This window comes from Zootoca vivipara, chromosome 13 (genome assembly GCF_963506605.1).
Source record: "Zootoca vivipara chromosome 13, rZooViv1.1, whole genome shotgun sequence".
Lineage (NCBI taxonomy): Eukaryota > Metazoa > Chordata > Lepidosauria > Squamata > Lacertidae > Zootoca > Zootoca vivipara.
The window spans coordinates 53,150,081-53,170,703 of record NC_083288.1 but is presented as its reverse complement, the minus strand read 5'-3'; the positions used below and the strand labels follow the sequence as shown (position 1 = coordinate 53,170,703).

General features: G+C 53.9%; 1 protein-coding gene across 1 annotated transcript; it reads left to right on the top strand.

Annotated features, from left to right (window-relative positions):
* Positions 1–135: 135 nt before the first annotated feature.
* On the top strand, positions 136–19,020 carry RNF167 (ring finger protein 167). The gene is made up of 10 exons (XM_035134603.2): positions 136–260; positions 7,027–7,157; positions 7,376–7,456; positions 9,012–9,134; positions 9,706–9,793; positions 9,895–9,985; positions 12,582–12,687; positions 14,896–14,989; positions 18,170–18,250; positions 18,433–19,020. Exons 2-10 carry the CDS (start codon positions 7,062–7,064, stop codon positions 18,834–18,836), a joined length of 1,164 nt encoding a protein of 387 aa, XP_034990494.1. The 5' UTR covers positions 136–260; positions 7,027–7,061; the 3' UTR covers positions 18,837–19,020.
* Positions 19,021–20,623: the final 1,603 nt, after the last annotated feature.

Sequence of the window (20,623 nt, the reverse complement as noted above, 5' to 3'; positions counted from 1 at the left end):
TTTGCAAAGAGAGAGAAAAAAAGGTGCGCGTGCTCCTGGGTCCGCTCCTCTCCCTCCCTCCGTCTTGAGAACCCAGGCGTCCGAGGGAGGAGGAGTTGCTCCCTCCCTCCCCGCCCTTCTCTCTCCTCTCGCGAGATCTCCCAGCCATGTTGCAGCGGAGGGGCTTGTAAACAGAAGGCAGCCCAGGGGAGACCACCCGGTGCGCCCCCTCCCCCAGCGCGAGCGTCGCCCCCTCCCCGTGAGCGTCGCCACCTGGGAAGGTCAGTCAACTGCGGGGGAGGAGCCTCCCCCTTCCTCCTCTCCAGGACGCCTGGGTCCCCTGGAAGGAGGTGGGAGAGGAGAGGGATAGGCGCCTCTCCTGCCCGGACTCCTGGGTCCTCAAGGCGGGAGGAGGGTCGTGTCTTCGCCCCGCAGTCGAGGGTTGGGGTGGAGCAGCCGCGTGTGGCCCAGGTGGGTGGGTGGGGGGCGCCCTCTTGGCCCTTCCTGGTGGGGATGGGGGAGCGCCCTGTTTCTAGGGGTGCTTCCTCCGCCCCACGGTCAAGGGTTGGGGGGCGCCCCTTTGGGCTGGCCCAGGTGGGTGGGTAGGGGGGAGAGGCCTGGGGGGCGCCTCTGCCTATCTTGACCCTCATCCTCGCGCCCGGTTCCCAAATCTAAAAAGGTTTCCTTGTGCTCCAACTTTGAGCATGCAGCCTGACTGTCAGGATCACAGAGTTGGAAGGGACACCCCGGGGTCATCTAGTCCAACCCCCCCTGCAGTGCAGCAACCTCAACTGCGGGTTATGGGACCGTGGAGTCGGAAGGGACCCCAGTGGTCATCTAGCCCAACCCGCTGCCGTGCGATGACCCCCGGTTGGGTGAGCCAGGGGCCTGACCCTGCCAGCTCCATCTCTTTCTTCTCTGTCTCTGTGTTTGGAGTTGGGCAAAGTAGGGCAGGTCTCTGCCCCGAATGGAATGAAGCTTGCAATTCAACAGCAGGAAAGAGAGGAGGGAAAGAGGGCCGGAGCCAATGGGAAGATAATGTGTTTGTTCTGGTTCTCCAGAATCCAAGCCCCAGAGGAGGAGGAAGGGGCAGAGGAAAGGTTTTCTTCCTCTCCTGTAACATTCGGTCCAATGCTGGGAGGTTCAGGGCGAATAAAACCGGGTTTTTATTCCTGGAGCTGCTGGTTTGGCTCCGGTTGTGTCAATGTGGAGAAATCTGGGCACGAGGTTGGCGACCCCAAATGGAAACCAGGCTCTGCCTTAGTCCAGAGTTAATAGCATGTCCATTTCTCCTCCTTGCATCCTGGGACAAGGGAATTGTTGTGAGAGCGAGCAAAGGAGTTGAAATCGTAGCCCCGGAAGGGGTCTGAGGGGCATCTAGTCCAACCCCCTGGCCAAGAGGCATTCCGTGGTGGAAATCACAGTGTTAGAAACTAGCCAGGCGCCAGGCGCGTTTTGCAACTGGCACGGGTCCAATGGCGAACACACGGAGATCTCTGGATGCTGAGTTGGCGGCTGGGGAAAGCAAAATGTGACTTTGAGCAGGATCTGAAATATATTTTTTGCAGCCTGAATTGATTTGATTGCGCATTGTTTAATTTGATGTTTTAATGTGTTGCAAACTGCTTTGAGGTTCTGGTCTTTAAAATATACTCCCAGGGGTCCAGCCCCTTTCCCAGGTCATCCCTACAAAGACCTTGCGAGGTAGGCTAAGACTGACTCCAAGGTCACCCTGCGAACTTCCCAACGGAGCGGGGATTCGAACCTGGGTCTCCCAGGTCCAAGCCCAACACTCTAAGCACTCCACCCCGCTGCCTTCCTAGATTCCTTCTGCTATGGGGCAGCTCTATAAAAAGTCGGTAACTAAATATGGGAAAAGCAAAATGTCCCTTTTAGCAGGATCCGAAATATTTTCCTGGGAGCTTAAATTGGTTTTATTCCGGTTTGTTCTATTTGATGTGTCCTAAACGGCTTTGAGATGATTTCTTTAAGATATAAAGCAGTACAGAAATGAAATGAATGATGAGGATGATAAATCTCATGGCCAAAAAATGTACCTTATTAATTTTTTTCCCCTCCGGCCTTTTTCTCCCTGACTCAGTTGAACCTTGCTTCTAAAACAGAAACAGCTGAAAACATAGGAGGGGGGGGCGAAGCAATAATTAAAGAACAATTATACATGATATACACTAGATCTGCTAAGAACAGATAGGCTATTGTTATATTATCGGCCTTTCCTGAAAGCAGTCAGCTCCCCAAAGTCGTCTTGGTGGCGGAATCTCCTTCCTTGGAGGTTTCTTAATAAGATATTGGGTGGCCAGGGATTCCTTGGCTGCAATTACTGCATGGCAAGGGTTGGGGTTGGGCTAGATGGCCCTTGGGGGTCCCTTCCTGCTCTATAATTCTACAAGAACCTGGGTATGTCTTTGGAGAATTAGTTTTCTGGTTCTTCCCCTGCTGGTGGAAGGACAGCAAGGAGGGAGCCAGTCTGGCTTCTCTAGGGAGGGAGTTGCAAAGTTCTCTGGAGGAGCCACCACCGAGAAGGCCCTGCCCTGTGCCCCCCCCCAGGTCTTCAGGGCCACATTGGGCTTTATGGGTTACGGGGTGAAAGATTCCGGCTTGATGGGGGTTGGACTGGATGACCCTCAGGCTCCCTTCCAACTCTACAATTCTGTCCAGAAAAGGAATGGCACCCAGGGGCGCTGTGCATGGCAAAGTGGGTGTCACCTTCTCCCTCTAGCCAGCCCCAGTCGGCAATCTGCCTGCAGCAGCTTGGGCTGGCTGAGGTTTCCAAGCACTTTTCAAAGGCAGCCCCAGGAGCAGCGCATTGCGGTACCCCAGGCTTTGCACAACTAAGGTGTTCATTGCTGTGGCCAGCTCTGGCATCGTGGGGAACGGGTGCGGGTGGCGCACTGGTTCCACCTGTGCAAACGGGTCTCTGATCTCCCTGACTAGGCCACTGTGGCAGCACACAGTGACTTGTGCCAAAGGTGGCTTTTGAAGGTGGGCGGAGAGAGTTGCGCATTGCGCATGTGGACGGACCCCAAAGCAAGGGAGAAAAGGGAGCGTTGTGTGTGTGGGGGAAGCAGGGTGCACCTCGAGGGTGGCGTCTCCCCCCTTATTGCCCCAGGCGCACCGATGCGCCGCGCGCAAAGGAAACATGGCCGCCACGGGAGGCCAGTGGAGAAGAGGTGTCTTGGCTTGGCTTGAGGAGCTGTGATGCTGAGGTTAATGGGAGCTGGGCTTCCTAGATAGGCTGAGCGCATGTTCCTTGCGCTGCGCATTCTGAAATCCTTCCAGGAATCATGTCCCACTTGCCAGACTCCCCAGGAAGGAGCTGGAACATTTGGGCTCGCTCAGTGATAATTATTTAGCTGCATTTATATCCTCAAGGCGGCATGCGTATTGTTCTTCCCACAACCAACCTGCGAGGGAGGCTAGTCTGAGAGGCAGCGGCTGTCCTCCCAGGTCACACCCAGTGAGCGTCATGGCGGCCCAGGGGGTGGGATTTGAACCCAGATCTCTCCCGGGTCTTAGCCCAGCACCCTCACCACTGCTCCACACTGCCTCTCAATGACTTTGCTGTGTAGTGAGAAGGTGAACTTGCGGGTGAAGAAGGACATATTGGGCAGGTTCCTTCCAGAGGGCACGGGGTTCAGAGAACGGTAGAGTGGAAAGGTACCCCCAGAGGTCATCCAGCCCAACCCCCAGAGCCCAGCACCTTCCAAGGGAGTCTGCCCCACTGTTGAACAGTTCTTACCCTCGAGAAGTTGATGATGTTGTTGTTGTTCTGCCACCCACATGACTTAGTTGGAATCTCCTCTCTTTCCATTTGAAGCCCTGGGTTCGGGTCCTGCCCCTTCGGATCAGCAGTGTATCTGAAGCTTGCTCCCTCTTCCCTGTGACCTCCAACGCTGACTCCTTTGCCCTTGGGGGGGGGGGTCCAGGCGCGGCTGGCCGATCCGTCCCAGAAGTGGCTGCGGACTCTGTCCCGGCCTTGTGCCAGAGAGGGGTCCCTGCTGGGCTCAGGAGGCGGGTGCCGAGAAGACCAACACCCGTAGCAATGCAAAATTGTCGGGTTGAGAGGAACCCCCAGGGGTCATCCAGCCCAACCCCCGGCCACGCAGAAATGGCAGCTAAGGGATCCCCGACAGAGGCTTTCTGTTTTGCTCCCACCCGAACCGCTCTCTTTCAGGAGAGGAGAGACTGTTCTTCTGCATGGTGGGAGGCTGCTTGCCCTACTGTCAGATGGCATTATCCTGGCATCAGCTGCCTTTTCTCCAGCGGAAAACCCTCTGGCTTCCTTCCTTCCCTCCCTTTCCCCCTTTCGGCACCAGCTGGAAGAATGGGCACCTTTTAAGGGGATCTGCAGCCCGGCTGCCCAGTTGGGGAGGGGGTTTCCCTTGCCAAACCCTCCTTGCTGGGAAACCTCACCTCAAATGAAATGTGGAATTGTAAGGGAACCCCCAAAGCTCATCCAGCCTGACCCCGGGCAAGGCAGGAAGTGCAACTAAAGGATCCCTGAAAGACGGCCACCCAACCTCTGCTTAAAAACCTCCAAGGGAGGTTCCAAGGTCATAGGATGGAAGAGTTGTCAGGGACCCCTGGCGGTCATCTAGCCCAACCCCCTGCGAGACAGGAATGTCGACTAAGGCATCCCTGGAGTATCCAAGGAAGGAGAGTCTGCCATCTTTGGAGAGGGTCCCTTTGACTGTCGGAACAGCTCTCCCCACCAGAGAGTTCTTCCTAATGGGAATGGTTCTCCCCTACAAGAATCCTGTAGCCTTGGGCTGGGGCCTGGTTGTTCCCATTTTACAGATGGGGAGCACTGAGGCTGGACGCTGATCCTACGCCTATTCTAGATCCAGGGCCCCTCCTGCTACCGGCACCCTCTGCTCTAACCCATCAAGGCAGTGCCGCGTAGTGGTTAGAGAGCCAGGCTAGGACCTGAGAGAGCAGGGTTCAAATCCACCCCCATTTGGCCATGAAGCTGCCTTGGGGGCCAAGTCCTTGCCTCTCAGCCTCGCCTACTTCGCAGGCTCAGCCCCAGAACCGATTTGGCCTTACGATTTGTGAAGCGAGGCCTGTTTGCAGAGAGCTCCCTTTAGCACGGAGGGTGGGGGGGCAGAATTCGCACGATGCCTGCATTGCAGGGGGTTGGGCTAGATGGCCCCTGGGGGGCCCTGATTCCAGACGCCCATCCTGCCTGATCCGAGCCCTCCTCCGCCCTCTGGCAGAGAACGTCCGCCTGGCCCCTCCTGGCTGCGCGGCCTCCTTGCCTCGTGACGGATCAGGAGGAGAGAGGTCTCCCTCTGGGAAGCTCAATGGCTGGAGGCGGTGGACCCGGAACTCGGTGCCATTGTGGAGCCAGCGCTCGGCAGCTGTGGAAAATGTGCCTTCTATGCTAGGGAACATTGACGGACAAGGACGCCGCTGGTATCATAATGCCGCCTGACAGACCTTTAATGCAAGCGCATTTGGAATACTGTAATGCCGTTCTGGTCGCCTCGTCTCAAAAAGGATATCGAAGAGCTGGAAAAGGTTCAGGAAGGGGCAGGAAGGAGCCTGGCAACAGATGTAGGCTGTTGGACAAGTATAATGATATTTCAAACCCATTCATAAAAAATATAGTAGATAACTATATATGTATTTGGATGGCAATAGCTAGATGAGCAGGGTACAAATAATAAATTTATTTTTACCATATACTGTACCTATATGCTAGGCTAGCAAATATGGAATTGCAGTTGATTGCCTATATAGTGCTATAATATACATTTTTTAAATACTTTTTTTAGTGCACTTTAAATTTTTTACTTTGTTCAGTTGAAATGATTTCGATAAGAAATCAGAATAACTTTCTTTTAAAGGAGGCCAATTCTTCCGGAAGATCAGCCGGCCGGACATTGTCCCTGGCTGGCCAGCCACAGCCGTGTTAGAAGCTCGGATATAGAAGCCGATATCCAGGAGCCTTTTTTTTTTTTTGCAATGAAATTTGTTATCATTGTCACTCTTATTAATTTCCGTTCTCAAACACTTTATATTTTAAAGGGTAAAAAAAACTCAAAGCAGTTAAAACGTCGATCCAGTTCTATTTTTGAGGAAAACATTTCAGATCCTTCTCTAAATGGCATTTTGTTTTTCTCATATTCATTTACCGGCTTAATTGATAGAGCTGCCCCATAGCAGGAGAACTCTAGGAAGGCAATGTGGTGTAGTGGTTAGAGCAGAGTTTCCCAAACTTCGGGTCTCCGGCTGTTTTTGGATTACAGCTCCCATCATCCCTGACCGCTGGTCCTGCTAGCTAGGGGAGGATGGGAGTTGTAGTTCAAAAACAGATGGAGACCCAACTTGGGGAAACACTGGGTTGGAGTGTCAGACCAGGACCTGGGAGTTCAGGGTTCGAATCCCCACTCGGATGGAGATGCCCGTCGCCAACCTGGCATCCCGAGAACGCCATGGGACTCTTGTCAGTTGGAAAATGCGCCTGGCAGATGGAGAAGGCAGAGAGTTCCCGTCTGTTTAATTTTGGGGGGCTGCTTCTTTCTCCCCTGGTCCAGCCTGGCATCCACGTCCTCTTCCAGGTGGTCAGAGGCTGCCTGTGCCTGCTCCTTCCTTTTTTTAAAAAATATATATAATTTTTTAAAATTCATTTTTAGCTTTAACAATTAGCATCCCGAATAATACACATCATACACACATAGGATTCTCTGAAACCCCGGACCCTGTTTTTTAGAATTTTAAATTGTTTGCAGTGTTCTTTTAGGTAACTTATAAAATTTCCCCCATTCTTTATCTCATTTTTATCCTTCTGATCTCTGATCTTCCCGGTCGTGTCCGCCATTCCTCCCCTGCAGGTACTTTTATCTTGCTTCCACCTTTGGGCTCGTAACGTCCGCACAGCTGTCGTAAGCGTACATAAAAACAGCCTTTTCTGCTCCTTTTCCTAGAATTCCTAATACAAAGCTTCTGGCTTTCTCACAAAAGCTTTTTTCAAACTTCCCTGCTCCTACCCTGACTCTTCTGCAATGATGCTCTTTGCCCTAGGAGTCGCTGGTCTGCCCGCCTGCCTGCCAGGCACCATGATTCGAACGCAGCGCCCATTTCCGGCGGCGTTCCTGGTCCTACTGGTTTTCCTGCTCCTGGAGCTGCCGGCTGCCCAGGGGTACATTCACGCGGTGAGTCTCCAGCCCCCGGCCACCCCCTTCCCCACGGAAAGCCCTAGAGGGGCCCTGCTCCGAATTCTCCAAAATTGCTTTCCCCCAGACTTTGAATTCCCTCACCTTGTTAGTATAATATTCACATTTGTACCCCTCCTTTTTCTGTGAGCGCCAGGGGTGACTCCTGCTCCTGGTTCCTTACCTCTTTTTCTCTTTCCGTCTCCCCGAAAAAACAGATGTCAGATCACAATTCCAGCATGGAGTTCAACGACCTGCCGGCCCTCTTTGGGGAGCCCTTGCCGCACGAGGGGCTCGTGGTGAGTCTCCCCAAAAAACGAGCGCCGCACAACCCGCCAGAAATCAATCTTTCCAGTACGGTGCTGTGGAACTCCCTGCCTCATGACAGCTCTGAACCCTTTTCAGGAGAGTCTTCCCAGATTTATTATTATTATTATTATTATTATTATTACCTGGAGGTGCCAGAACGCTGCTGTGCTTCTTAGTTCATAGCTGGTTTTAATTTCGTGGGTGTTTTAAACAGTCGGGGTTTTTTACTTGTAGTTTAGTTGTTTTTTAAAAAATTCTTTCGAGGTTTTTTTGGGGGGCAATAATAATAATAATAATAATAATAATAATAATAATAATATTTTATTTATACCCCGCCCATCTGGCTGGGTCTCCCCAGCCACTCTGGGCAGCTTCCAACAGAAAAATAAAACACAGTAATCTATTAAACGTTAAAAGCCTCCCTGAACAGGGCTGCCTTCAGATGTCTTCTAAAAGTCTGGTAGTTGTTTTCCTCTTTGACATCTGTTGGGAGGGCATTCCACAGGGCAGGTGCCACCACCAAGAAGGCCCTCTGCCTAGTTCCCTGCAACTTGGCTTCTCGCAACGAGGGAACTGCCAGAAGGCCCTCGGTGCTGGACCTCAGTGTCCGGGCAGAATGATGGGGGTGGAGACGCTCCTTCAGGTATACTGGACCGAGGCCGTTTAGGGCTTTCAAGGTCAGCACCAACACTTTGAATTGTGCTCGGAAACGTACTGGGAGCCAATGTAGATCTTTCAAGACCGGTGTTATGTGGTCTCGGCGGCCGCTCCCAGTCACCAGTCTAAGCTGCCGCATTCTGGGTTAGTTGTAGTTTCCGGGTCACCTTCAAAGGTAGCCCCACGTAGAGCGCATTGCAGTAGTCCAAGCGGGAGATAACTAGAGCATGCACCACTCTGGCTAGACAGTCTGCAGGCAGGTAGGGTCTCATCCTGCGTACCAGATGGAGCTGGTAGACAGCTGCCCTGGACACAGAATTGACCTACACCTCCATGGACAGCTGTGAGTCCAAAATGACTCCCAGGCTGCGCACCTGGTCCTTCAGGGGCACAGTTACCCCATTCAGGGCCAGGGAGTCCTCCACACCCGCCCGCCTCCTGTCCCCCACGAACAGTACTTCTGTCTTGTCAGGATTCAACCTCAATCTGTTAGCCACCATCCATCCTCCAACCGCCTCTAGGCACTCACACAGGACCTTCACCGCCTTCACTGGTTCTGATTTGAAAGAGAGGTAGAGCTGGGTATCATCCGAGACAGATAAAAATGTTAAGGAAATAATTAAATAACCGAATTTTGAGGAGCAGTTAAATGAATAAACTTTAAAAAAATAAATGCTTAAGTAAATAGAGAGGTGCGTTTTGTGAAATGATTGAATAGACCCCAGGGGAAGGGGCCGTATTCCTGTTGGGATCACGCCAGCCTCTGGCGCCTTTGCGCCCCCCCCCAACTGCCGCTCCCTGACGCTCTGGGCCAGAACTTGTGCCCAGTCCATGAGGGCAGGGGGTCACCAGGCTGAGCCTTCTCCCCCCCCCAAATCTCGTCTCCAGGGCTTTCTGGTGGAAGCCAAGCCGGCCAACGCCTGCCAGGCCATCGAAGGCGCCCCGGTGCTGTCCAACGGGACCGTCTTCATCGCCCTCATCCGGAGGAACGACTGCAGCTTTGACCTCAAGGTGACCAGGGGAGTTCGGAATAAGCCCCCTTTTTGCTCCTGGGTGGGAAGCCTGCTGGGAAGTCCTTCCTCGCGCAGTTACACCGTGGAACTCCCTGCCACAGGAGGCAGCGGGGGCAACCCACGTCCACAGCGGACTGGGCGGTTTTGTGGAGGAGAATCAGGACGGCTGCACAGGGGCAGCCAATGCTTCTGAGCAGGCGCTTGCCGGAAACCGCAGGGGGGGGTTGCTCTCGCGTTCGAATCTTGCTTGCTGGGAGAAACTCAGCTGGGTTTCCTATCATGGGCCCTGTGAGAACAGGAGGCTGGAGCTTGATGTTCTTGTGGAACCTCCAGGTCTGGGCGCAGTCTATCTCGATTCCTACGTTCTATGGGGTATTTAGCCCCCTGGAATACATAGGCCCCTTTCGGCCTGATCCCACAGACCCAAAAGTTCTGGAGATGAGCTGGGCCTCTCCTTTCTGCTCCCCTTTGCCCCTCCCCGGGACGTGTGGTCTGGCTCAGAAAACAGCACCCTCCGAGCATGCGCAGAGTGCCTTTCAGGGTTTGACGTCCTCCTCTTCCTCCCGCAGGTATTCCACGCCCAACAGGCCGGCTTCCTGGCCGTCATCGTCCACAACGTGGGTTCGGACAAACTGCTCAACATGGTCTGGGACAGCGGTGAGCTCTTTCGGGGGGGGGAGATGGTGTACCCCTTTTCCTGAACCCCTTTTCCCGGCACCTCTCTGGGGGCTGACTCCCTCTCTCTCTCCCCACCCCAGAGGAACTACGCAAGCTGGTCACCATCCCCTCCGTGTTCATTGGGGAGACGGCCGCCAGACTCCTTCGCGACTCCTTCACCTACGAGAAAGGGTAGGAGCCGAGGGGCAGCGGCAGGGGAGGGGGGGGTCTCTTTTATCAGCGCACTGAAATTCCCAGCGCTGGGCGGGGGGCGAAGAGGTTGCCTGAGCTGCCCCCAAGCGCGCTCCCCCGGTTTAGCGCTTGGGATCCTAGGATTGTGGAGTTGGAAGGGATCCCCAAGGGTCATCCAGCCCAACCCCCTCCTGCAGCGCGGGGATCGCGGTGAAATGCGGGGATTGCAGCCGGTCGCCGATTCCATGTCAGAGCATGGAAAGGAAAGGAAAGTTTAAAAACTGTGAATTTGTAAAACACCAGGAATGAAGATACATATATACTGTATTTACGCAAATCTAATGGTTCCTTGAATTTAATGCGTGCCTCGATTTTTGAACCTCAAAAAGTGTTCGCTGGCGAATGTAAACGCGCCCCCAAATTGCGCACCCTAATAGTCAAAACATAACTTAGCCCCAAAAGGGGTGTGTTACATTTGAGTAAATACAGTAAATGGATCCCCTTGACCATTTTGCTGTGCGACTGCGTTTGGGCTGCTGCCTCCGGGTTCTGGTCACCTCGGCCCCCAAAAGATATTGCACCGTTGGGGGAGGTTCAGAAAAGGGCCCCCAAAAGGATCTCCCCTGAGAAGAGGGGGCGCAGGGCGTGAGGCTCTTAGTTTGGAGAAAAGGCTAGGCATGATGGGAATTTTATTTATAGTTGTGGACAGAAGTTGCAGACATCTAAGGAAGCTGAATGTTGGGAGATTCAGGACGGATAAGATAAACTCCTCCTTCATTCTGTGGTACTCCTTGCCACTGGGGCCAGCAATGGCCACCAACCTGGATGGCTTTAAAAGAGGATTAGAAAAATTAACGGAGGGGGAGAGGGCAGCCGATGGCTACTAACCAGGGTGCCTGTGTTTTGCCCCCACAGCCAGATGCTTCTGAATCCCAGTTGCTGGAAACCCCAGGAGGGGAGAGTATTGATCTTGTGTTCAATTCCTGCTTTTGGGAGTCAATTTAGGGCATGCATAGGTGAACTCGGCCCTCCAGATGTTTGGGGGGCTACAACTCCCATCATCCCTAGCTAACAGGACCAGTGGTCAGGGATGATGGGAAATGTAAGGTACTACGCGTGGGCAAAAAAATGAAAGGCACAAATACAGGATGGGAGACACCTGGCTTGAGAGCAGTACATGTGAAAAGGATCTAGGAGTCTTGGTAGATCACAAACTTGACATGAGTCAGCAGTGTGATGCAGCAGCTAAAAAAGCCAATGCAATTCTGGGCTGCATCAAGAGGAGTATAGCATCTAGATCAAGGGAAGTAATAGTACCACTGTATTCCGCTCTGGTCAGACCTCACCTGGAATACTGTGTCCAGTTCTGGGCACCACAGTTCAAGAAGGATACTGACAAGCTGGAACGTGATATGATAGCCATGTTCAAATATATAAAAGGATGTCATATGGAGGAGGGAGAAAGATTGTTTTCTGCTGCTCCAGAGAAGCGGACACGGAGCAATGGATTCAAAGTTCAAGAAAGAAGATTCCACCTAAACATTAGGAAGAACTTCCTGACAGTAAGAGCTGTTTGGCAGTGGAATTTGCTACCAAGGAGTGTGGTGGAGTCTCCTCCTTTGGAAGTCTTTAAACAGAGGCTTGACAGGCATATGTCAAGAATGCTTTGGTGGCGTTTCCTGCTCGGCAGGGGGTTGGACTGGATGGCCCTTGTGGTCTCTTCCAACTCTATGATTCTATGAACATCTGGAGGGCTGAGTTCGCCTATGCCTGCTTTAGGGGCACCTGGTTGGCCGCTGTGGGAACAGGAGGCTGGACTAGGTGGGCCTGATCCTGCAGGCTCTCCTTATGTTTTTACGATCTTCGTAACTGCAAACCGTCCAGCAGGTGGCATTTTAAAACCATAAAAGTGCCAGGTTTCCCTTTAAAAGCCAACCGCAATCAATGACACTGGCTTTTTCCTTTTCCAAAAAAACCCGAATACAGTACTCTCTGTCATTCCTGGGTTTTGGGAGAAGGGGCTGCAGATTCTTCCATCCCAACCTCACTTTCCTGCGGATTTTCCTGGCTCCCTGTTTGGGCAAAAGGCCCAGAAAAGGGAGAGATTCTTCCTCTGGGATTCCTTTTGGCCAAAGCTTTGGAGGAAACGGCAAAGGGGATTCCTGGCTTATTGCAGGGGGTTGGGCTGGATGACCCCTGGGGGTCCCTTCCAACTCTACAATTCTATCATTGTAGGCCCCAAAAGCACAAATTCGGTGCTATTGACCCCTACCTGCTCCTTGAACCCTGAAATTACGGGTGAGGCAAGGAGGGGTTCAGCTGAGCGCCTTTCCTTTTTTTCAGAAAGCGGCCCCTCTTTCTGTGAAAATATCAGGGGGAATGAATTTTCAGTTTTATCTTCGGCACCTTCCGTGGGGCTCGGAAGCACCCGAGGGGGTGAAACGGGTCTGATGGCATTTCCCCTTCTTATAAGGGGAGGGGGGACACTGGGGAAAGGGGGTTTGCACCCCCAGATTCTGAGCCAAGACTGAGATCTTTGGGGTTTCTGAATGTCCTGGTTGAATCTACTCTCTTCCCTCCTCCTTCTCCTCCACAGGGGCCAAGTGATCCTGATCCCGGAATACATCTTTCCGCTGGGCTATTACCTGATCCCCTTCACGGGGGTTGTGGGCATAGTGATGGCCGTGATGTGCACTATTTTGGTGAGTGAGTTTGTGGGGAAGGGGGGGGTCCTGGCCGGGACAACGGGTGGGGTGGGGGTGGGAAGCGGGAAGATGGATGGACATCAGTCAATGTGAAAAGGATCGAGGGATCTGGGGGGACCACAACCTGAGCAGGAGGCCACTGGGTGATGCAGCAGCAAAAAAGGCAAATACTATTCTATCTCTCTTTTTAAAACATTTTTTCTTTGATTTTACAAGTAAAAAATTATAAAAATGACATAACACATACCCACAAATTCCTCCGAACCTCTCAGCATCCCACCTTCCCCTCTGTTGGTTCTGTCATTAAATCTTTTCTACTGCATCTTTTCCCAATTTTTATTTTTATTTTTAACTTCGTTATCTTCCTAATACCCATTACATTACAAGTGTTATTGCGATTCTGCTAATGTTTTCATCTGTTTACAGTGGTCTCCAAGATAGATTATAAAAAAAAAAAATTATCCCATTCCTTATTAAAGTTTTGGTCTTCTTGGTTCCTGAGCTTTCCAGTCAATTTTGCCATTTCGGTGTATTCCAACAATTTAATTTGCCGTTCTTCTCTGGTAGGAAAGTTCCTACCGGCAAATGCTATTCTAGGCTGCATCCTCAGAAGGCTAGTGTCCAGACCGAGGGAAGGAATAGTCCCACTCTACTCTGTCTTGGTCAGACCACACCTGGAGTCCTGTGTCCAGTTCTGGGCACCCCAGTTTAAGAAGGATGTCGATAAGAGGAGGGCAACCAAGGGGATCAAGGGTCTGGAAAGCAAGGCTAATGAGGAGCGGTTGAAGGAGCTGGGGATGTTCAGCCTGGAAAAGAGGACATGGAAGAGGGAGCAAGCTTGTTTTTCTCCTGCTCTGGAGGGTAGGACTCGAACCCATGGCTTCAAGTAACAAGAAAGGAGATTCCGACTAAACTTTCGGAAAAGCTTTCTGACAGTCAGAGCTGTTCAGCAGTGGAACGGTCTCCCTTAGGAGTTGTGAACTCTCCTCCCTTGGAGGTTTTTAAGCAGAGGTTAGATGGCCATCTGTCTTCGGTGCCTGAGCTGAGATTCCTGCATTGCATGCAGGGGGGTTGGGCTGGATGACCCCTGGGGGTCCCTTCAGACTCTACGCTTCTATGATTCTAGAGAGGGAGGCCAGCAGACATTTGGGTCCTGGGATCTGTTTTGCATAATACAAAGTCACCCTCCTTGCAGATCCACACCCCAATCCAAGCTGCTTGTTGTTGTTTAGTCATTCAGTCGTGTCCGACTCTTCGTGACCCCATGGACCATAGCATGCCAGGCACTCCTGTCTTGCACTGCCTCCCGCAGTTTGGTCAAACTCATGTTCGTAGCTTCAAGAACACTGTCCAACCATCTTGTCCTCTGTCGTTCCCTTCTCCTAGTGTCCTCCATCTTTCCCAACATCAGGGTCTTTTCCAAGGATTCTTCTCTTCTCATGAGGTGGCCAAAGTATTGGAGCCTCAGATTCAGGATCTGTCCTTCCAGTGAGCACTGAGGGCTGATTTCCTTCAGAATGGATCGGTTTGATCTTCTTGCAGTCCATGGGACTCTCAAGAGTCTCCTCCAGCACCAGAATTCAAAAGCATCAATTCTTCGGCGATCAGCCTTCTTTATGGTCCAGCTCTCACTTCCATACATCACTACTGGGAAAACCATAGCTTTAACTATATGGACCTTTGTAGGCAAGGTGATGTCTCTGCTTTTTAAGATGCTGTCTAGGTTTGTCATTGCTTCTCTCCCAAGAAGCAGGTGTCTTTTAATTTCGTGACTGCTGTCACCATTTGCAGTGATAATCAGCTCTGAATCTACTTGTCCTCCGCTCTTCCTCAGTAGCATGTTGGATTCCTTCCGACCTGAGGGGCTCATCTTCCAGCGTCTTAACTTTTATATGCCTGTTGTCTTTGTCCATGGAGTTTTCTTGGCAAAATCCTGGAGTGGCTTGCCAGTTCCTTCTCCAGGTGGATCACATTTAGTCAAAACTCTCCACTATGACCTGTCCATCTTGGGTGGCCCCTATGGCATAGCTCATAGCTTCTCTGAGTTATTCAAGCCCCTCCTGCAATAGCCTGCAGGAACCCCCCTGAAGGGCTCATTGAAGGATAGAATCGCAGAGTGGGAAGGGTCCCCCTGGGGTCATCTAGCCCAACCCCGTGCCATGCAAGAGCCGCCACTCAAGGATCCCATTTCTCCCTGTGGAGCAGATTGTGCGCTGCATCCAGCACCGGAAGAGGATGCGGAGGAACCGGCTCTCGAAGGAGCAGCTGAAGAAAGTCCCCGTCCACAAGTACAAGAAAGGTAAGGGGGGGAATCCCGGGGGGGGGGGAGAGCTGCCGTCTGGGAGGGGGCTGCTGGCCAGATCCGGGTGAGGAAGCTTCCTGGAGAAGCATTTTCCCTACCCCCCCCCACAAGCTGGGTCCAGCTGGCGGGAGGGGTAGTCCAAAACTTCCTGATCGGCATACAAAGAGTTGGAAGGGACCCCGGGGGTCATCTAGTCCAACCCCCTGCAATGCAGGAACCAGATCACAGCCGATGGAGTTGCTGGGGGCAGTGGAGGGAGGGGGCAGCTGTTCCCAGGCAGGGGGAAGCAACAGTGAAATTCATTTTCCAGTTCACCTGCGGAACTCCCTCCCACAGGTGGGACTTTGAAAGGGGGTTGGGCCAATGCGTGGAGGAGAGAAGGGCTATCGGTGGCCACTGGCCATGTGGCTGCTGTCTGCCACAGCAGCGAACGCTTCTGAAGGCCAATGGCTGGAAGCAAAGGGGGAGGGCTGCTCTTGGGTTCAAATCCTGATCGCCACCAGATTGAGGAAGGAGCAGGAGAAAGGGATACTGGTGTGTGTGTGTGTGTTTGTGATTGGGGGGAGGGGCTTGGAAAGGTCCAGGGCAGGCGTGGCCAAACTTGGCCCTCCAGCTGTTTTGGGACTACAATTCCCATCATCTCTGACCCCTGGTCCTGTATGCTAGGGATCATGGGAGTTGTAGTCCCAAAACAGCTGGAGGGCCAAGTTTGGCCATGCCTGGTTTAGAAGCAGGAATTTGTCCACAGGAATGTGTGTGTGTGTGTGTGTGTGTGTCCACCTTCACCTCGGAGTCCCTGCAGTGGCCTCCTCTCTCCACCAGAGGGCACCCTGGCACCCTTCCTCTGCCTGCCTTCCTTCCCGCCAAAGCTCTGGGGCTTCCTTCCCCTTTCAGGGCTGGGGGGGGGGAGCGGCTGCGCTGCAACAGCCTTGACTGCGCTGCAACCCCCACCCCCCACCTTGGGGTTTTTTCCGTTCTCTCTCTGCCCGGCTTGTGAAAGGGGGGGGGGAGGGCTTTGCCTTTTCACCTTCTTCACAGCCCTGAATCATAAGAGTCCTCTTAGGACTGGAAGGGGACACCCAGGGGTCATCCAGCCCCACCCCCGGGCAGTGCAGCGTCCCCGAAAGGCAGCCGTTCCAATCTGATAGTCCTTTCAGGCAGCAATTTCCTCCGAAGCAGAAAGCAGCAATTAAATTTGACGGGGAGAACATTTGACTCCTCCAGCATTTGAAACACACAAATGGCTAAAAGCAGCCGCTTTTCTTTCTTTTCCGGGTTGTGGGGGGTGTTGGGCTCTCAGACCCCAAGGACCCCTGAGCCTTGCAAGGAGCAGGAGGCACCGGTATTTATTCCGAAAGAGTGGGGACTGGAAATTTCACCTCAGCCCCAGGGGCGGCTCAGGGGCAGAGAAGCTGCTTGGCATGCAGAACGTCCCCGGCAGCAGTACCTCCTGCCTTTAGGGAAGGCCCCCTGCCTCGGACCCCAGAGAGCGGCTGCCGGCCAGTAGCAGCGATGCTGAATCGGGAGGAGGCCGCTTTCTATGTTCCTATGCCGAGCCATCCCACCTGGCCTGGGGGGCGCGGGGTTTTCGGCTGGCGCTTGCAGGAAATGAAATAGAAATGGTCAGGAGAGGGACCCAGGCGTCCGGGCAGCCAGGGAGCCCACAACATGAACCCCTCGCTCCTGGGAGGGGGTGACTGTAGAGACTTGGCGGGGTGTCCCCAAATGGGGATGACTTTCCCCTTTGCATTGCGGTTGCGGGGGGGTTGGGCTGGATGGCCCCTGAGGGCCCTGGCTTAGCTCCGCACTTTTGTGCTTCTGTCCTCATTAGGGACTAGCAGCTTGCAGGGTTCCAGCCTCCTTTTGTAAGCAGAGGTTGGGTGGCCGTCTCAGAGAATCATAGAACTGTCGAGTCGGAAGGGGGACCCCAGGGGTCATCCAGTCCAACCCCCCATGCAGGAACCTGCCAGGAATGCGATTCCTGGATGGGGGGGCGGGGCGGGTTGGGCTGGATGACCCCTGGGGGAAAATTCACGGAGGGAAAATCAGGCTATTGGAATCCCACCTTTGGGGTCGGCCTCCTGTGAGAACAGGATGCTGGCAAGGCCAGGGCCCTGATCCGGCGGAGCTCTTCTTACTCTTGCGGCCTCCCCGCCCCTTTCCTCTCATGGGTCGGCCGTGTGTCTTCTCCCGCCTGGCTTTGGCCGAGGCTGACTCAGAGCGGGAGGGAGAGGCCGGCCGCCAGGCTCCCGTTTGCCTTATAAGGCCCGGCAGAGAGTTTTGCAGCCTTTAGCTGAGCAGAAGCAGCAGCCGCTCGGCTCTGACCGCTTCCCTTCCCCGACGCCGCTGCTGCGAGGGAGGCAGCTTCCTGTTTTTGCAGGGTTGTTGCAGGAGAAAGAGAGAGAGAGAGAGGCCCGTGCACAACTGGGGGGGGTAGAGGAGACCCCCCCACCCGCCCCAGAGCAAGCCGCAAGGAATCCATGGTGGAGCAGGGAGGGATCCCCAAAGGTCCTCCAGCCCAACACCCCTGCAATCCCCTGGAATCACAGCTCCAGAATTGGATGGGACCCCCAGCGGCCATCCAGCTGAGCCCCCCAGCAATGCAGCAATTGTCTTATTTCTGTGCTTTTAACATTGGGTTTCATAACAACGAATAATAATAGCAATAAATAACCGCAGCAGACATTAATAATAATTACAGCAGCAATAAATAACAACACATAATGATTGATGACCACCCCCGCAGCTAATAATAAGCGAGACGGCAATTAACGATGAATAATAGCGGCCCGTCCTGAGAATCGAGGGCTGGCGTCTTGACTGAAGGGGGGGGCAGCAGCCTGAGCCGGAATCCCGGACGGAGGGAGTGGGTTCGAATCCTTGTGCAGCCAGAATAGCCTTGCCTGCCTTGAGTGGGAGGGTGTTTCTGAGCACGTGGAGATGGATGGCCGGCCTTTCAAAACATGGAGAAGCGGGTGGTCAGTGGTCAGGGAGGAGGGGGGCAGGCCCCTTTGTCGGCCGGGTGGCCGCCTGTCACGGATTTCTTCCGCATTTCCTGGGGTTGGCCTGCATGACCTCTGGGGGTCCCTTCCAACTCCACAATTCCATGATTCTTGGAGGATGACAGGAGCAGCTTTTCCGGGTTGCCTGATGCATGTCTCGGCCTCCTTCCCGTAGGGGACGAGTATGATGTCTGCGCCATTTGCCTGGAGGAGTATGAAGACGGGGAGCGGCTGCGAATCCTGCCTTGCTCTCACGGTAAGGAGAACCCAACCACTCCAAAGAGCTCCCTTGCCAAGATGCGCCCCAATTTGAGGAGGATAGCCTGCAAACGGGGGCGACCCTTTGCCTTGGGATCTTTAGCTGCAATCGGGGTTGGGCTGGATGACCTTTGGGGTGTCCCTTTCCGGCGGATCCTTCAAACTCTTCTCTTTCCCCAGCCTACCACTGCAAGTGTGTGGACCCCTGGCTGACGCAAACCAAGAAGACGTGTCCCGTCTGCAAGCAGAGGGTGCTGCGCTCCCCGGATGACTCCGACTCGGAGGGCGAAGAGGGTCCCCGTGCCCCCCAAGACGAGGAGGAGGCAGGGGGCCAGGGGGGCCACGGGGAAGAGGAGGAGGAGGAGGAGGGCGAGGAGGAAGGAGAGGAAGGCGACTCGGAGCGCACCCCCCTCCTGCGCCCCTCGCCCACCGCCGCCCTGGGGGGGCCCTCCTTTGGCAGCATGGGGCAGCATTCGCCCCCCTCTGCCGCCCCTCAGGGCCTCCTGGAAGAGGCGGGGGGCGAAGGGGACCAGGATCGGGACCAGAGGAAGGGGCTTCTCCCCAGGGGCCCCCTCCCAGTCTAGCGCAGTGTTGGGCATGGGGGGCGCGAGAGGGGCCCCCGGGTCAGGCACCCCACAGCCCACCCTAAAGGGAAGCCAGAAGGGGGGGCAGAAAAGACAACCCCCCCTTCGTCCCTCTGCTTTTTACCACTGAGCTTCCACTATATGTTAACTTTTCAGGGAGGGGGTGGTGGAATCTGGGGGGGTCTGTGCAGCATTGGGGGGGCGCAGGGCAGGCTTGGGGGTCCAATACCCCTTTGGGTGTATTTTTTTGGGGGGGCAGGATGCAAAAGCCAAGAGGGAGGTGGCTGGACTCCGGCCTGGTTCCTTTGCAGGGTGGGGGGCACACACCTCCCCCCCCAAGAGCACAAGCCCCCTTTTTTTCCTGTGGGGGGGGGAGAGACCCCATGGCAGCCGAAACAGAGCTCCCCCCTTCCCAAACTGGGTTGTGGGTGTCCCAATTACACATGGATAACAGTATTTTTGTTTTTTGTGGGGAGGGGGCCAGAAAGTCCTGTGTCCTTTAGGTGGGGGAGTTCAGTATATAAATTTAACACATGGATGGGGAGCCCCCCCAGCAAAGCATGCCAAACCTCCCCCCCCCAGCACCCACACCCACCCTACCACTCCTGGGGGGTCCCTTTGGGTGTAGACCCAACCCCGGAATCGCCCCCCAACCTCCTCCCTCTTGCGATTTTGCACTTTTCTCCCCACTGTGTGCCAAGGAATTGGGGGGGGCTTCTTGTCCTCCCTGCTTCTCTCCCCCCCCCAATAAAAAAACCCTCTTGGGACTGCTGATCTTCTTCCTAATTTTCCACACTAACTTCCAATTTTACAGGGAAAGACTTTAGCATCCTATAATAATGTTTATTTTGGGGGGGGGAAGACACCCTACCTTTTAACCCCCTTTTTTCCTTCCTCCACCCCCCCCCCACCCCGCTGAGGAAATTTCTGTCTGGGGTCTGTTCCTTGCCTCCCCCTGCAATGGGCAGGATACTGACCCTCTTTCTGCGTAGGAACTAACAAGCAACGGGCATCGGGGTGCTGGGAGTTTTTGGGGTGGGGGTTTGGGTGATGGGGGGCACCAAGGAGGCGATTTCTGCTCTTCCTCCGCTCCCCCCCCAGCTGCTGCCTGTCAGAGTTGCTGCTGCTGCCTAGCCGCCTCTCGATCGCCTTGAATAATTTTTACTGTAAAGGACTTTTTATTTTTAACTGTACAGTTTTATTGTGCCGTGGTGGGAATGCGAAGGGACTTTTGCTGCTGGGGCTTTTGCCGGGGGGGGGGGGAGAGTGGGGAAGACCCCTGTGCCCCTCCCTCAGCAAAGGGCTCGGACATGCCCTGGATGCAGGGGGAAAGGAAATCAAGACTTCGATAATAATTAAAAAAGAGAGAGATTTGAGTTGGAATAAACGAAAGATGGTTTAAAATAGTCTGTTTGGCTATTTGTGTTTGCGGTGGGGCGGGGGGGAGAGCGGTTTTCTGCTGCAAGGATTGTGCCTAAGTAGGGCAAAAGAGGAACAGGCTCCGAGCGCCACCCCCTTCCGAGTCAGGCCCCATATAAGAGCAGAGGAAGAGGTTTGACGCCCAGCCCAGCTGAGTTCGGAGAAGAGGCAATGTTTATTAAAATGATGCACACACACACAGAGAAATTTTTCCTCCCTCTTTCCTAACACTGAAACTTTTGGGGCAGAGACCTCCTAGCCTATGGAACTCCCTGCCACAGGAGCCGCCGACCTGGATGGCTTTAAAGAGGATTAAACCACTTCTTGGAGGGCTGCCGGACAATAAATAATACACGGAGAAGCGAGCT